Below are 17,400 nucleotides of genomic sequence, written 5' to 3'. Positions count from 1 at the left end.
AATTGAGGCAGCCCATTGCTGAAACTTGGTTTATATTTTTTCCTAATCAAATCAGCGCTAGCCTTGTCATCGCAACCAAGTTTCCAAATCCACTTAAAAAGGAGAGCTTTATTTTTTTTGCCAAGACAGACCCATTACCAAGCCCTCCCCTATCTTTTTCTTTGACCACAGTTTTCCAAGCCAATTTATGGATCTTTCTCTTATCAATGCCTCCACCCCAAAGGAATCGAGACTGTATTGCTGTAATTTGATGAGCTACTGCCTTTAGGATACATATGGAGTGGGATAGCAGCTAGCACACTTTTGATTAAGCAAGCTCTTCCAGCCAGAGATAACAACCTACCCTTCCAAGAGCCAAGTCTCCCATGAATTTTGGAGAGCACAGGTTTCCATGTGGAAATCCTATTAGGATTGGAGCCAAGAGGAAGGCCTAGGTAATTAATTGGTAGTGTGTCGCCTCTGCATTTGAGAACACCCGAGATCCCTACTATGAACATCTCATCCACATTTACACCCACCAAGCCACTCTTATGGAAATTAATACAGAGACCCGAACATAGATTGAACCACCATAGCAATCGATCTCTTGACATTAATATGAAATCTTCTCTCTAGAAGCATGACATTACAAGATTCTAGCAACCCTTGCAACCGAGGAAAGTAAAATTTACGTATGTTCTTGGAGATTTGAATAATTTGTATTTATTTTATTGATAGACGGATATCACATGCACGTTTATTTCTCTATTAAATATTATTGGTCATACATGATGACTTCCGAGTGTCCAATTTCCATAAAGGAACGGAAAAAAATAGGAAATTGCCCACCATAACATTCTCTGGGGTGGAAAATAAATGAATTTTAGCCCCTGATGATAGCATCAATTATAGGACGAATGGACTTAAAAACATTGTTGTATGCCTGCTCAGTTGGATGTATTGAATCCCAAAATACGTACTTTGATGCATCAGGACACACAAATGATTTTGGGTTGCACAAGAGAGATGCTTCCAAGTAACCGGTTCCACAGCAGCCACGGCTTACTTCATCAAATGCTTGAAAGGGAGAGGGGAAATTAAATTAATTAATCACATGATCAGAATATATATATATATATATATATATATATATATATATATATATATATATATATATTTCTCAGTTTAATTTTAGAGATTTTATATACACTCACCAGACCTTCCTTGCCCTTGAATCATGCCGGTCAAAGCACTGTACGCATCAGTTAAATATATCCTAACACCTTGATTTGCTAATCGAATTTGCATGCGATTTAACTCATTCTGGAGCAACTGATTGAACTGTCGTCCGACGGAGGAAAAATAATCAAGACAACCACGTTCTGAGATGGCATGGTTCGAGAAAAGGGTGATAACGACCGGCAGGCAACCCATTGGAGGTAGTGCAGTAAATAAGATTCTTCTTGCTCCTTGCTCAAACAAGTCCTAAAATCGTCGCATAATGTAGTGTCGGTTATATTTTTCATGGCTTAATATTTTTATAATCTAAAATATTATAGCATACAAGCGCAATAATTTCAAAACTTGAAATTTGGGTAATTAATGATCTGGGATAAATGCCCCATATTTATGCCAATTTAAAGCTGACAGCTGATAGCTTGGCGAAGGGGCTAGCTAGTAGATAGCGTAATGAATTGATTAATTAATGTTGTGGTTCTTGCGGACCTCCTAGTCTCATCTTTGGAAGACACTCGCAGGGATGTAATTCTCTTATCAGGTTTTAAATGTATTTTTTAAAAAATATCAGTTTAAATTTTATAAATTTAGAATCACTAAAAGTTTACATATTCAATAATTTTAGAGTTTGTAAAATTAATCGAGATATACACAAACTAACCAGGACATCTACGTTAATAGAAAAAAAAACTCTTGCAAGTGTTACAACATTAATTGATACTTTGGTTTCCTTTTCAACTTAAATAATCTTAATTGTTAAAACCTGTTTAACATGACCTCTAAAGTATAATATTTAATTTTAATTAAATTATATTTCATAAGTTATTTTTCATAAACAATTTATAAAAGAGGTTAAAATAATTTTAAGTTAGGAGCGAGTACATTGAGCAAGAATTGTTCAAATCAATTTTTAAACAATAAATATAATATAAATTAGAATTCAGAAGTGTAAAAAAAAACTTGCTTAATTTTGATTAAATCAAAATAAAAAATTCGACTCAATTCTATGATAAACTTTAAACTTAAGTCAATAATTATTTAATTTCTAATCAAGTATACTTATAGTTCTTTTTTTATAAATTAAAAAGCTGAGCATTGACTTGAATAAATTTGAAAACCCATATTAAACAAAACGTTAATAATGTCCCATGATATAAATAAAAGGGAAGAACCAGCATATTTCCCTAACGCAAGCTTTTGCACCACAAGAAGAAACATGTACAGGTCATGGCCAGCACGGTGTTTAATGACAGTAAATACAAACATGTGCAGCTCTTTTATTTTTTTTCTTTTGGATCATAATAAAGATGCTGCTCACAAATTTGTGGAAGGCTTTCCTTACCCGGACCCAAATGGACACAAATCCTTTTATAAAATAAAGTAGCATCGAACTATTTATAATAAATATCAATTAACTAGCTAATTATATCTATACGTCAATATCATGTACCGGATAAGATTGTCAATGGGCTAATAGGGCATTTAAAATAATAAAAATAATAAGTGAACAAATAAATAAACTAAAATATCAGAAATAACAATAAGTTGATTAACCATGAATGGAGCCAAACCTGAAGGAATTGTGTGGCTGTTTGCAGGATGAATTGCTGGTAACCTGAGACGGAGTAGGTTTTTCGTCGGATTGGCAGAGTAAAATAATTGATAACGAAGTCATTCGTGCCAGCACTGACGATAAACAATGCCTTGTTGATATGATTTTCGGTCTTTTTCGTTCCAATTGCAGACTCCAGTCTTCTTTTATACTCTTTAAAGTACTCCAGTTGCTTTGGTATGCCGATCACATTCTGTGGTAAAACATAAGAAAATAAACTTGATTTAGCTCCCAAATGGATAACATATAAACTAGAGGCAGCATAATTTTTTTTTATTATTAAAATCTAGACAACATGATCTATCTATATCACGGCAGATGCTTCATTTTAATTTCTCACCTACCAATACTTCCTTTTATTAATCAATTATCAATGTCTCTCTCTCTTTCACACGTTTTTTTTCCAAGTTCTTTACTTGTCTGTTGGCCCACTACTTCGTTATAATGTTGTGTCATCATCAATAGAAAATAATATAAATTATATTTTATATTTTAAAATTTTATTTAACAATTTAAACTATTGGATAGAGATAATTCTTTGATATAGTATCAAAACCTTGATGACCGAATTAACAGTCATGAGTTTGAATCTCACTAATACTCACCATCCTCATTTATTTATTAAAATCTAGACAATATGATCTATCTCATAAGGTAGTATGAGCTTGTGCAAGTTTTAAGTTCATAGAACTTTCACTTGAGAGGATATGTTAAAGGATAATATAAATCATATCCTAAGACCCCACTTAACATTTTAAGCTATCGGATTAAGATTATTCTTTGACGCATATATGAAATTATATAAGAATCAAACCCAAATCATGCATCTAAGACACACGAAGATTGAATCTGATCCTACCTCATTTCCATGCTTTGTAAGGGATCAAGGTAATGCCTATTGGTTGCTTAATTCTTCTGATGTTTCTACAAGTATATTTGCACTCTTTAATGATGCTTAATTATAGGAGCCCTAGTGAACTTTCATATTTTGAGACCTGATACATCTCCCTAGCCAGAAAGAAACATAACAGCAACGTCAAAAATCAAAATCATTCCAGATTCAGAAGTGTTTTCGTAAGCTAAGAAAACAAAATTCATCCACACAAAGATAGTATCTATAGCTACCTAACAATGATCCATCTATCAAATGAAAACCAGAATATTTATGCGTTAGCCATTAAAGATTTTAAATATCCTAATTATCAATATGTGTATCTCCTAGTCTTATTCCATTAAAATTCTTACGAGACATTAAGTAAATAGCAACGATAATATGCTGAGTGTTTGTGTGTGTGTGTGTGTGTGTGTGTGTGTGTGTGTGTGTGTGAGAGAGAGAGAGAGAGAGAGAGAGAGAGAGAGAGAGAGAGACGTACGGACACTCTTGGTGTAAGAGGATCAAATCCGGAGCCAGCCGAAGCAAAACTAACTCCAGTCATAAGCTCCTTGATGCTAAGAGTAGGGTCTAAATACGGAGGTATAGACTCTTTGATACCGATATATGAAGCTGATTATACAAACTCAAATATTAATTAATTATATATTCTGTTCCCTATATATATATATATTAGCAACATATTCACACTTTCATCATCAAAATCAGTTCTTGATAACTTACCGATAAAATCAGGGGTTAGCCGCCCATTACTGAACCTTCCCGTTGGGACGTGGTTTGCAAAATCCTTTCCATAGGGTGCAAAATTAGCCTTAAAAACTGTTTTCACGTAGTTGTTATTCCCAGGATCGACAGTCGAGTCTCCAAACACTATGACTGCCGGAGCTGAATTATTGGAAGCTCTTGGATTTGCAAGGGCCTTGGAAGTATTAGGAATGAAGATTAACAGATAGAAAAGGAGACGAAGAAGATGTTGAAGGAGATACTGTTTAGAACAAGCCTTCTCCATAAATGTTAATTAATTAGCTGTAGATTTTATTAAAGGACTGGTGAGCTTAGTGGCTTGCTATTGATCAGTCCATTTTCCTCTCCTTTTATAGGCCTCCCATAAATTTGGGTTCCAGTGGTGGGTCACGTACCAGTTGAATTTGCTGACAGAAACGTCGTCCTTGTTTTTTTCTAAGTGAATTTTTTTTTGGTAACGAGATTCAAACCATGCTTCATAGAAGTTTAAATTTATTTTTGTTTTAATATTTTTGAATTGTTTTGATGTGTTGATGTCAAAAATAATTTTTAAAAAATAATAATAAAATATTTTTTTGATACATTTTGAAACGAAAAGCATTTTGAAAAGCAACCACTATCACACTCTCAATCATCTCTAAATGACATGTCTATTAACTAGTCGGTTCTATAATTGCATTGGTTTGGAAATAAAAATTACATGATTTTATGATGACATGGGACAATGATTAATAAAATGAATTTAAATTATAGTATCTCTATTGAATTTTTTTTAACACAATAAAATAAATGTGCAAGTATGTTAACACGTTTTATTTATATATAATAAAATAAATTGAGAATTATATAATTTAATAAATGTCAAAAAGATACTATCAAAAAAATTTCAAATTCAAACGGAAGTATTGATAGAATAAAACCAGTCGGTAAATAACAATTACTTCCGATGAAATATTTTCTCGCTATTTCTCTCAGTATTAACCAACAAAACATTTCTGGCGGTGTACATTGTGGGAATTATAGTTGGAAATGAAGGAATGAAAAAAGAAAAAGAAAAATAACATGTCATTATTATAGATGAAATTACTTTGGTAATATTCATGACGTTAATGCTCGTCGGTGAATCTATCAATAATATTTAAGTTATGATATGACAGACACCCCCCTCCCCAATTTCTTTTTCTTCTTCTTTCTTCTTATTCTGCAGAAAACAACACATAACACTCCAACATTTTGTTACAAGTTAAGCTCTCATCATCACAAATCCGGCCACTCTAACACTCAGTCTGTCAACATCCCTGTTTTGCTTTAATTTTTTTTTAAGATTCACCACATCAAGTAAACAAAATTACCTATTTTTATTGTAACTCATTTTTTAAATGTTAAAGTTTTTGGCATTTTGATGTAGTATATGTTGTTTGTTTGTGTGTTTATTTGCATTATAGTTTTTTTTCCATAGAAATTTGTTGTATGAATGTATGATTTGTACATGTTACGGTTTGTTTGAGATTTTGAAAATTTGTTTTTGTTTTTTATTTGATGAAATTGAGTTTAATTTTGTAACTTAAGTGTTTTATAATGAAATAAATAATGACTTATTTAATATGTATGTTTCACATTTTATCAATTTTATTGTTAAGTTGAAAATTTTGATAAATTTAGAGGAATATGATTTTTTGTAGAAAACTAATAATGATTTAAGGGTAGTATTAAAATAGATTGAATAAGTTTGAGTTAAACCGATGATAGCTAATTAGTTGGGTACCGATAAATTATTAGTTTACATTATTAATTAATGCATGTTGTCATCAATATTCTATATAAGTTTCATATAAGTAATGAATTATCGTTCTTGGATGTATCGAGTTTCACCTGAAGGGTTGTGCATGATGGATTATTGTAATGAAGTTGAGAGTTTTATTAATTACACAGTATCTAACCCGAAAAATATTAGTGGAGGCGGTATTAGATGTCCATGTAAGATGTGTAAAAATAAAAAGTTTTTTAATCTAGATATTGTTATGATGCATCTTCTAAATAAGAGTTCAAAGAGAAATACTTATGTTAGTTTGCACACAAAGAACCATATGTTCCTTACGAGACCTTAGTAGAAAAGATGGTTAGGTGAACTTATAATTCTAGCAACATGCATAGAGTTGTAGATGATAATAATAATCGTTATAGGAGTATGATTATAAATGTAATGAGAACAAATCAAAGTGATGCAAGTTAATGTTCAATTATAGATGAAAAACCAAATGCAAACATAACCAGTTTTTTTTTTTAATCTTTTGAAAGCTTCCAATAAACCATTATAGGATGAATGCACAAATCATAGTAATTATCGGTCATTGTACAGGTGTTCACCATCAAGTCAAATCATGGGCTAAGTGAGGCCGGTTATAATAAAATCATCGAATGAGCAAGAAGGATTTTACTTGAAAGGATTTAGTTGGAAGAGAAATTTTATATTGTTAAAACCATGATGAAACCCTTGGCCTAGGATACCAGAAAATTATCATGTGTCCAAACTTTTGCATGTTGTACTATCTAGAAAATACAGATTTGACCGAGTGTAGAACCTGTAGGCTTGCTCGGTATAAGCCCATAACTAGCAAGCGAAGGACTCTTGTTAAACATAAAAAATGAGATACTTCCCTATAACTTCTAGACTTCAAATGTTATTCATGTCTCCTAAAACTATTGAGCACATAACATGACAACATTCACATGATGTAGTGGATGAAGGTATTGTGCATCCTTTCGATGGTTAAACTTAGAAATAATTTAATAAGATGCATCCTTTTTTTTTAATGAGACCATAGACACATATATGTTGAGTTATGTATAGATGAATTCAATCAATTGGGGTCATTTGCAACACTATATTCTTGTTAGCCGATGATACTCACGGTTCACAACTTGTCATTGGAGATGTGTATAAGGTTGGAGTTCATGTTTTTATCTATCATCAAACCCGATCCTAATAGTCTAGATAGAAATATAAATGTTTGTCTTTGAATGTTTACTGATAAGTTGAAGCAGTTGTGGTCATCCAGGACTTTGACATATGATGCTCGAGGAAACAAAATTTTCCTGCATATGAGATGGTTTCTGGTTGGAGCATGCATGAAAAATTAACATGTTCATATTGTATAGAAAATAATAAGACATTCACCTTAACAAATGGTAGTAAAACATTTTTTTAATTGTCATAAAAAGATTTTTGTCAACCGATCACAAGTACAAAAAGAACACAAAGGACTTCTTTGTAGGTATAATTGAAAGGGGTGTTGCACCATTGATACAGTTGGGTGAAGAATTATATGATATGGTCTCACAGTACGAGAGCATTGTATTTGATTTTCAATCTAAAAGCAGAAGTTTCCTGGTTTTGATGTGACCCACAATTGGATTAAGTGAAGTATTTTTTAAGAGCTTTTTTTATTGAAAGACTAATTTCCTCTGCTATAATCTAGATGTCATGCATATAAAAAATAATGTGTTTGAAAATATTTTTAACACAGTGATGGACATGAAATGAAAGATAAAGGACAACATAAAAGCTATAATGGATATACTTTTGTTTTATTACTATAAAAATATAGAATTGGTTTATGATGAGTCACAAGTTGCAAAGTCCAAAGCCAATTTCACATTGGATAAGAATATGTAGTTATTTGTCTACCAATGACTTAAGAGTCTGCATTTTCCTGATAGATATTCTTTGAATATATCTAGATTGGTGAATTTAGAGGATGATAGATTATATGGAATAAAGATTCATAAATACCATATGTTTATGCAAACACTCATTCCAATAGCTTACCGTGATTTAATGCTAAAAAGGATATGGGATGCACTCACAAAAATCAGTCATTTTAGACAAGCTTGAAATGAATATCTTATAGATAATCTACAAAATTAAGATGATATTCCCTCCATCTTTCATTGACTCAATGAAGCATCTACTCCATACATCTACCGTTTGAGGCAAAAGTTGTAGGCTATGTCCAGTATAGATGGATGTATCCATTCGAGAGGTTATGGATTGCACATTCAGTCTAATTATATTTTTATTTTCTTTTTTTTTTAATTTAAAATATTTATTTAATTCCATGTAAATACTTGTTCAACCTAAAAACAATTAAAAATAAAACACATGTTGTGGCTTTGATATGCAAGGCTTATATTGTTGAAGAGATCTCAATATTTATCTTAAATTTATTTACGTAGTCCTATATATATATATATATATATATATATATATATATATATATTAGTTTAGTTAAATGTCTAGTATAATAAAAAAAATTTGACATAACCAATCATTTATCTAATAATCTTTGAAAAATGAGTTAGGATTTTTAATTATTATAAAATTACATAATAATTCTTTTTTATATGTTTTTAACTCTTAGCTCGATCAAGATATCTCCCTCCATAGTAGGAATCGCTATTAAATATTAGATTTGTAGTGGAAATCAAACCATTTTCCATTTTCTCACTTACCATCACACCGCACCCAATTGGCCAACTCTTTGGCACATTGAGATTGAGGGATCCTTTATTTATTTTATAACAAACAAACAAACTGGCAGCTATATCCTTTTAATGAACTTCTTTTCACCCATCTCCTTGTCTGCTCACTGCCTAAAAACCCACCACCATAAGCAACTTCATCTCCCAAATTAAGCTAGACAAGCAACGTGGAATTATTTTGAAGAAATCAAATACTGTTTTGCAAAGCAGTAGTGATCTTTGAACTTAGGACTACCTTGTTGTCCATTAGGCCAAAAATTAGGTATATATATATTAGGTTAGAACCAGAAAAATGCAACGAGATGACACACAGATTTTTATATTTTACTATTTTATTAAATTAGTAAGATCAACATCTCCACATGAAGGGTTATAATGAACTCATCAACTAACCCAATTATACTATTTTAAACCATTCATTTGTATTTGTAACTTAGAATGTATTTGTTTTCCGGAAAGTGAATTTCGAAAATTCACTTTCCAAACTTTCCTGTGCTTGTCTGCCATTAGAAAAATTAGTCAACAGAAAACACTTTCTAGTCAACGAAAAACACTTTTCAGTTAAAGAAAAATTTGGTTTGATTTTCAAAAAAGTGTTTTCCTTTTATTTTGGGCGGAAAATACTTTCTGAAAGTTGTAAAAAATTTAAAAATATTATATTATTTGTTGATTATAAAATAAATTCAATTTAATATTTTTTCAAGCTAAATAAATTACACTTTACATTATTATTTTTTTAAACCAACCCAAATGCAGTACAAAACATAGTTGGATGAACATCAGTTAATTAATTATTAGCCAAAAAAAATATTATTGACATGTGTCATATTCCCATTAAAAATAGGTTAAAATAACATGATACCCCACTATTATGTGAATTTTTTCGAATCATCTCTATTTACAATTTGGTCAAATTAATGAAACCTTTTGGTTTCAAATTTTTATTATTTTAAATCTTCCATCCATTTTTCTATTATATTGACCATGATCTCTTAATTAGTTGAAAGTAGCTACTATTATGATGGCTCATGTTCACTTGACTTCGCAATATATATTAAATTGAAATTGGAAACATAAAAAATAAATAAATAAAAGTAAAATACATTTAAAATTTATAATGTTGAATAAAATTCTAAAAGAAGTACAAGAAATGAAGTAATTAACAACTAAAACTAAAAGTTAAATCTTATTAATTGCATACTTTTTTTTTTATAATAAGTAATCAATAAGAGAGATGGATCAAGGAGATAGATTTTAGTTATGGAAATATTTGAATATGAATTTGTATTTTTCTTCTTTATTTTCTTTTTAATTTCAATTGATTTTTTATTTATTTTAATTTTCCTAGGATATTCCACAGTTAAATATATTTTATTTGTACCAATGTTTAACTTCTTCGTTAATGCTTTATTTTTTCAGTTTCTCTTAATTTATTTCTTAATTATTTCCAATATAATGTTGTTAGTAGAGTTGGAATCAAGTGGACAATATGTCCATCATGACATGGCTGTCTTTGGTCCAATAACAAATTATGGTAAATCTAACGGAAAACATACACACAGAGCTTAAATAACTAATTAAAATTAAAAATTAAAAGGTTTGAATATGCGACTAAATCACTAGTAAAGGGTTTAATTAATTTGAGCTAATTCAAATAGTTAATTGGACAATAATTAATCAATTAATGTCGTTCAGAGGCTAATATCTAACATGGATGGATAGTCTGAATTAAATAGTAATTAAGTACAGAAATTAAAGAAATTAAGTTTGTTTTGCTGATAATTAATGTCGTTCAGAGGATAGTAAAGGGTTTATTTAAAACAGTGATTTGAAATTTAGATCTAATGATAAGATTTAATCCTTGTTTTTTTTTAATACGAGAGTATTAGATCCAAGATGATAGTAATTAATAAATTGGGTTTTTGGCCCATATTTTAGGCTATCTTCTACAATGAGCCTCAAGCTCGCAACTCAACCTAATTAGCTTTTTTAAGGTTATGTTGAACTAGTCTAAGAAAGTTTCTAAGAAATTCAATTTTTTTTTTTTTTTGCTAAAATTTAATATGGTTTGTATGATTTGGATCGTTTTGATGTGCTAAAGTCAAAAATAATTTTTTAAAAATAAAAAAACAGCATTGACATGCATTTCGGCACGAAAAGTTATTTGAAAAGTAACCACTACCACACTGCCAAACATACTCTAAGTCTGCTTATATAAACAAGTAATATTTATAAGAAATTGTTTATATATATATATATATATATATATATATATATATATATATATATATATATATATAATTAGTAAAGTCTTAATTTTACGATAATATAACTTTTTTAAGGATTTTAACATAACTGAGTTAATTTTTCAAATAAAACTTATTATTTAAAAATAAAAAAGATATATATATAAAAAACCAAGTAATATTTATAAACAATTGTATATATATAATTTTTTAAAAAATAATGAAGCCTCAATTTTACGATAATATAAGTCTTTTAAGGATTTTACCTTAACTGAGTTAATTTTTCAAATAAAACTCATTATTTTAAAATAAAAAAATCTCAATTATCACCTGGACAAAACACTTTTAAGGATTTTAGTAAATTATTCAATAAAAACAAAACAAGATTTTTTATTTAAATTTTTTTAAAACACCGAAGTCTACAAAACCTTTTTAAGGATTTTATAGTAATGAAGTTGATTCTTTGGTAAAAACAAAACATGATTGGGTTATAATTAACCAAAATAATCAAAGAGAAATCTACAAAACTTACATCAATTCACATCATCACATATTACCGAGGTTAAATTTAAACCGCGGTTAAATTATGAATCATTGTATACTAGATATTGAGAAATCCAATTTCACGCAATCATGTCCATTAAAACAAAAGTCAGTTAATCACCTGGTTTTTTTTATATAAAAACTAATAAAAAATACCTTAATTTTCAAGGAAAAATAAACAATATTCCTACCACACTTTTGTCATCAGGTGAGAATTAAACCAAAATAATAAAAACTCATGACACACTTGTAGAAACTAATAGTTTGAGGACTAAAAAACCATAGAAATTATTTCCATCACCATTTTATTTTAGGAAGGCGACATATCACATGCATAGTTATTTTCTCTATTAAATATTATTGGTCATACACGATGACTTCTGATTGTATACAATTTCCATAAAGGAACGGGAAAAAATAGGAAATTCCCCTCCACAACATTCTCTATGATGAAAAATAAATGAATTTTAGTCCCTGATGATAGCATCAATTATAGGACGGAGGGACTTAAAAACATTGCTGTATACCTGCTCAGTTGGATGTATTGAATCCCAAAATACGTACTTTGATGCATCAGGGCACAAAAATGATTTTGGATTGCACAAGATTGCTGTTTCCAAGTAACCGGTTTCACAGCAGCCACGGCTTACTTCATCAAATGCTTGAAAGGGAGGAGGGAAAATAAATTAATAACATGATCAGAATATATATATTTCTCAGTTTAATTTTAGAGATTTTATATAGACTCACCAGACCTTCCTTGCCCTTGAACCATGTCAGTCAGAGCTATGTACGAATCAGTTAAATAGATCCTAACACCATGATTTGCTAATCGAAATTGCATGAGATTTAACTCGTTTTGTAGCAACTGATTGAACTGTCGTCCAACGGAGGAATAATTATCAAGACAACCACGTTCTGAGATGGCATGCTTCGAGAACATGGTGATAACGACTGGCAGGCAACCCATTGGAGGTAGTGAACTAAATAAGATTCTTCTTGCTCCTTGCTCAAACAAATCCTAAAATCGTCGCATAATGTAGTATCAGTTATATTTGTCATGGCTTAATTATTATAGCATATGCTGTCAAGCACAGTAATTTCAAAACTTATAATTTGGTTAGATAATCTGGGATAAATGCCCCATAATTAATAATACGAGTCTTAAGTCTTTAGAAATTAAGGATAATGTTAAGAACAAGAGTTAATTACAAATTAGTCGTAGTGATTAATTGAAATTAATTAACTAGTTTTATAGTATTGAAATAATTGAATAGTCTTTCTATCATCGTTGACATTAAAAACAAGAGTTAAGTATAAATTAGGCCGGGTTTTGTAGCTCCGGTACCTATCTGTTACTGAAAGTAAAGGGATGATCATGGATTGGAATCAAGTTGTGGATCCTGTGATGCTGTCAAAAGTTTTAAGACAATTTGCTTACATATTTGATACTGTGATGTAAAATGTATATTTTTCGTTTGGAAATTCATAAAATCATCACACTAAATAATTTTGTGTAGAGTGATTTTCAAGTGCAAATAAATTTTTAAGGTGAAAAATAATTTAATATAATTCTAAAGTGAACGTAAACACAATACAAAACCTGAAGGAATTGTGTGGCTTTTTGCAGGATGAATTGCTGGTAATCTGAGACGGAGTAGATTTTTCGTCGGATTGGCAGCGTAAAATAATTGATAACGAAGTCATTCGTGCCAGCACTGACGATAAACAATGCCTTGTTGATATGATTTTCGGTCTCTTTCGTTCCAATTGCAGACTCCAGTCTTTTTTTATACTCTTTAAAGTTCTCCAGTTGCTTTGGTATGCCGATCACATTCTGTGGTAAAACATAAGAAACCATGGATTTAACATAAGCTTAATTTAGCTCCGCTTTGTGTACGTGCTTGTGTTTTTGTGTGTGTGTGTGTGTGTAAGAGAGAGAGAGAGAGAGAGACGTACGGACACTCTTGGTGTAAGAGGATCAAATCCGGAGCCAGCCGAAGCAAAACTAACTCCAGTCATAAGCTCCTTGATGCTAAGAGTAGGGTCTAAATACGGAGGTATAGACTCTTTGATACCGATATATGAAGCTGATTATACAAACTCAAATAATTAATTATATATTCTGTTCCTGTATATATATATATTAGCAACATATTCACACTTTCACCATCAAAATCAGTACTTGATAACTTACCGATAAAATCAGGGGTTAGCCGCCCATTACTGAACCTTCCCGTTGGGACGTGGTTTGCAAAATCCTTTCCATAGGGTGCAAAATTAGCCTTAAAAACTGTTTTCACGTAGTTGTTATTCCCAGGATCGACAGTCGAGTCTCCAAACACTATGACTGCCGGAGCTGAATTATTGGAAGCTCTTGGATTTGCAAGGGCCTTGGAAGTATTAGGAATGAAGATTAACAGATAGAAAACGAGACGAAGAAGATGTTGAAGGAGATGCTGTTTAGTACAATCCTTCTCCATAAAAGTTAGCTGTAGATTTTATAATAGGACTGATGAGCTTAGTGGTAAGAATAAGACCATTTTCCTCTCCTTTTATAGGCCTCCCATAAATTTGGATTCCAGTGGTGGGTCACGTACCAGTTGAATTTTCTGACAGAAACGTCCTTGTTTAAAAAAGAAAAAAAAGAAAAAGGATTGATCTGACCATTAGCTGGTCGGTTCTGCAGTTGCGTTGGTTTGGAAATAAAAATTACCTGATTTGTCGGAAGTTCCAAACCACCATTACCAAATAAAAGCTTTCTGTGCAGAATTAGACAGTATCATAGTTAGACAAACCACTGTACTATGATATCCACTGTTAAGACTTTGGAGTAAACTATCAAAAAGATGACCTGGACAACGATTGGAAGTTTCGTGATTCTGTAAAAATAATCGTTGGACTGTTTTTGATATCAATTGCAGATATCATATCCTCTTACTCGCTTTTACAAACCCATCATTACCTCGCATATCATATCTTGCTTTCAAATTATGAATAATGATATGTAGTTATCTGTAATCTATGCCAGACAAGATTAATATTTATTGATCCAAACAATTTGAATTTGAAATGAGAAAAGTCCTTTTTTTTTTTCTGATTCTTATAATCAAAATAAAATATATTCTTTGTTGTCTTTTTTTGAACCTAAGAAATTTTTCTTTGTAATAAATACTAATTAGGTTTACACCCTACACTAGAAGCAAACAAAAATCACAAAAAACCTAATGATTCTCTAAGAAAAACTCAGAAGAAATATATCAACCACGTTTTTCAAAAATAAAAAACCATCATGTAAACCCCAAAGAGAGGTTTGTCACTAACCCTTTTTACATAAAATGTCTAGACTAACACTCTCTTGAAAATGTCTTAGGGAGGTCGCAAGTCATGTTCTATTCGCACATGATCATGTATTTAAAAAAAAAAAACAAAATGTTTTTAAACTTACATCGAGATATATAGTTTCTTTAACAACATGAATGTCAATCCAAGTTTAGAATGTGCAAGGAATTCATTTAAAGCAGGGAGTTTATTGTAAAATTGAGACATCACAATGAAAGGAGTTTCATCACAACCAAGGAAGAAGAACCGATAAGATCGTAGGTTGGGTGGAAATTGTCACTCTCCAAGCAGCAGTAGATGGTGTCGAGTCCCTAAAAAACAATAAACTGGAAGGCGAGATCGCAAACTGGAGGCAAAATCATAGGGGCAATTTGTCACTCTTTAAACGATAATAGATGGCACAAAGTCTCTTAGGATGGTAAACACATATGGCAATAATTATTGTATAAGGCTTAAGCAGCATCATGACAAAGAGTAAAATATATATAGTAAAAAATTTAGGAGTAGCTAACTGGTAATTAAAGAAAATTAAAGATCTTAAAATATATATAGATTCTGAAAATTCAGATAAAAAATTAGTTATACTCAAAGAAAGAAAGAACATTTCACTCTTATAGCATCTTTTCTTATAAATTGTTACTTTTGTTATATATTTTTCTTCTAAATTGATTTTTGTGATTACCATTAATTATCCTAATTGTTCTATTTATTTATTATTATTATTTTAAAAAAATCACCTTGTAAAAAAAGTCGAGGTCGGTCCCAAAAATAAAAGATACATCGATTTGATCATTTGTAAAAAATTAGCATCGATTCCTTAAAAAAAGTATATTTTCTTAAAAAAAAAATTAAACTTCAATATTAACGCGTGGGATTTCATGAATGCACTGTGGACCAAAAGACAAATCACTGTGGACTTACTGTACATATATGCATTGTGGACTAAAAGACAATTAACTGTGGACTTGCACAGTTGCTTTGCTATATATTAAAACGAATGGAAAAACACTGTAGATTTATTGTGGATATAGACACATTGCACTGTGGACAACATTGTAACCATAGAGTATTTGCACTTTGGACGGCACTGTAACATCCTAGAAGGCGTTTCTTTCGTGTGTTTTTAATCAAGAATTACGGCTGGAGGCATTACCTTCTCTAGCAAAAGCCATTGGATCTGGCTTTGGTAGCCGGACCCAATGCTGTTGGGTTTGGTTGACAAGTCAGACCTAGAATATTTTTAAAAAGTGCCAATAGTGTTGGATCCTGTCTCCCAGCAAGACCCAACAGAGTGTTGGAGTGTGGCGCTACAATGTCGTCCATAGTCAAACACTCTGTATCCACAGTCAAATACTCGTTTGGGTCTGGCTGGGAAGCAGGGCCCAACACTATTGGCACTTTTTGGAAGTGTTTTGGGTTTGGATTGTAAACCAGACCCAACAGCGTTGAGCCCGGCTACCAAAGCCAGACCCAACGACTTATGGCAGAGAAGGCCACTCCCCCAGCCGCAATTATTGACTAAACACAGGAGCGTTGGGTCCTGCTGACACCATGACCCAATGGTGTTGGGTCCTGCTCAACCTATTGGAGTTGGGTCCTGCCCCAAGCAGGACCTAAGAGCTGGGGGCGTTGCCTTCTCTGCTAAAAGCTTTTGGGTCTGGTTTGGCAGCCAGACCCAACGCTCAAGCCAGACCCAAAACACTTTCAAAAAGTGCCAAAGCGTTGGGTCCTACCTCTCAGCAAAATCCAATAACGTTAATTTGTTTAATTTTTAATTTTTTAAATAACTTTTGACAAGCCAGACCCATAAATTTGAAAATTTTTAATTTTTTGATTTACTTTAAATTCATATTTTTTTTTGGTATTTTGGTATTAATTTTTAAATAGTTTTTTTTTAATATATATTAAGATTGTGTCTGGCTGCGAAGCGAGACCCATGAAATTTGAAATTTTTAAAAAAAATTTCTTTACTTCAAATAAAGTTTTTTTAAAAAAAACTATATTGACATTGTATTTAGCTGCGAAGCGAGACCCATGAAATTTGAAAATTTTAAATTGTTTTATTTACTTCAAATAATTTTTTTTTAAAAAAAATATATTGACATTGTGTCTGGCTGCGAAGAAAGACCTAGGAAATTTGACAATTTTAAATTTTTTCCTTTACTTCAAATTAATATTTTGATGTGATTATATAAAAAATAGATTTTAAAAAATAAAAAATATGATCTTAATATATTTTTTAAAAAATATTTTAAGATATTTCT

General features: G+C 31.0%; 2 protein-coding genes across 2 annotated transcripts; both read right to left on the bottom strand.

Moving 5' to 3' along the window:
- Window positions 1-686: 686 nt before the first annotated feature.
- Window positions 687-4,792, bottom strand: LOC18103104 (GDSL esterase/lipase At5g45960). Its single transcript, XM_006377389.3, has 5 exons — window positions 4,443-4,792; window positions 4,201-4,331; window positions 2,787-3,020; window positions 1,194-1,464; window positions 687-1,056 (listed from the first exon to the last, which is right to left on the bottom strand). Exons 1-5 carry the CDS (start codon window positions 4,726-4,728, stop codon window positions 863-865), a joined length of 1,116 nt encoding a protein of 371 aa, XP_006377451.3. The 5' UTR covers window positions 4,729-4,792; the 3' UTR covers window positions 687-862.
- Window positions 4,793-12,120: 7,328 nt separating this feature from the next.
- Window positions 12,121-14,323, bottom strand: LOC18103103 (GDSL esterase/lipase At5g45960). The gene is made up of 5 exons (XM_006377388.3): window positions 13,992-14,323; window positions 13,754-13,884; window positions 13,398-13,631; window positions 12,545-12,815; window positions 12,121-12,455 (listed from the first exon to the last, which is right to left on the bottom strand). Exons 1-5 carry the CDS (start codon window positions 14,275-14,277, stop codon window positions 12,262-12,264), a joined length of 1,116 nt encoding a protein of 371 aa, XP_006377450.3. The 5' UTR covers window positions 14,278-14,323; the 3' UTR covers window positions 12,121-12,261.
- Between the last annotated feature and the right edge of the window lie 3,077 nt (window positions 14,324-17,400).

Source organism: Populus trichocarpa, chromosome 11 (genome assembly GCF_000002775.5).
Source record: "Populus trichocarpa isolate Nisqually-1 chromosome 11, P.trichocarpa_v4.1, whole genome shotgun sequence".
Taxonomy (NCBI): domain Eukaryota; kingdom Viridiplantae; phylum Streptophyta; class Magnoliopsida; order Malpighiales; family Salicaceae; genus Populus; species Populus trichocarpa.
This window is presented reverse-complemented; position numbering and strand designations above follow the sequence as displayed.

Bases quoted from the DNA above. Each gene is read 5' to 3' on its own strand.
- LOC18103104 (XM_006377389.3), bottom strand. From the start codon at position 4,728: ATGGAGAAGGCTTGTTCTAAACAGTATCTCCTTCAACATCTTCTTCGT. The intron at 3,021-4,200 runs GTACGTCTCTCT...GTTTTACCACAG, and splicing joins CTCTTACACCAAGAGTGTCC to AATGTGATCGGCATACCAAA. The intron at 1,057-1,193 runs GTGAGTGTATAT...CTCCCTTTCAAG, and splicing joins TCAAGGGCAAGGAAGGTCTG to CATTTGATGAAGTAAGCCGT.
- LOC18103103 (XM_006377388.3), bottom strand. From the start codon at position 14,277: ATGGAGAAGGATTGTACTAAACAGCATCTCCTTCAACATCTTCTTCGT. The intron at 12,816-13,397 runs GTTTTGTATTGT...CGACGATTTTAG, and splicing joins AAGCCACACAATTCCTTCAG to GATTTGTTTGAGCAAGGAGC. The intron at 12,456-12,544 runs GTGAGTCTATAT...CTCCCTTTCAAG, and splicing joins TCAAGGGCAAGGAAGGTCTG to CATTTGATGAAGTAAGCCGT.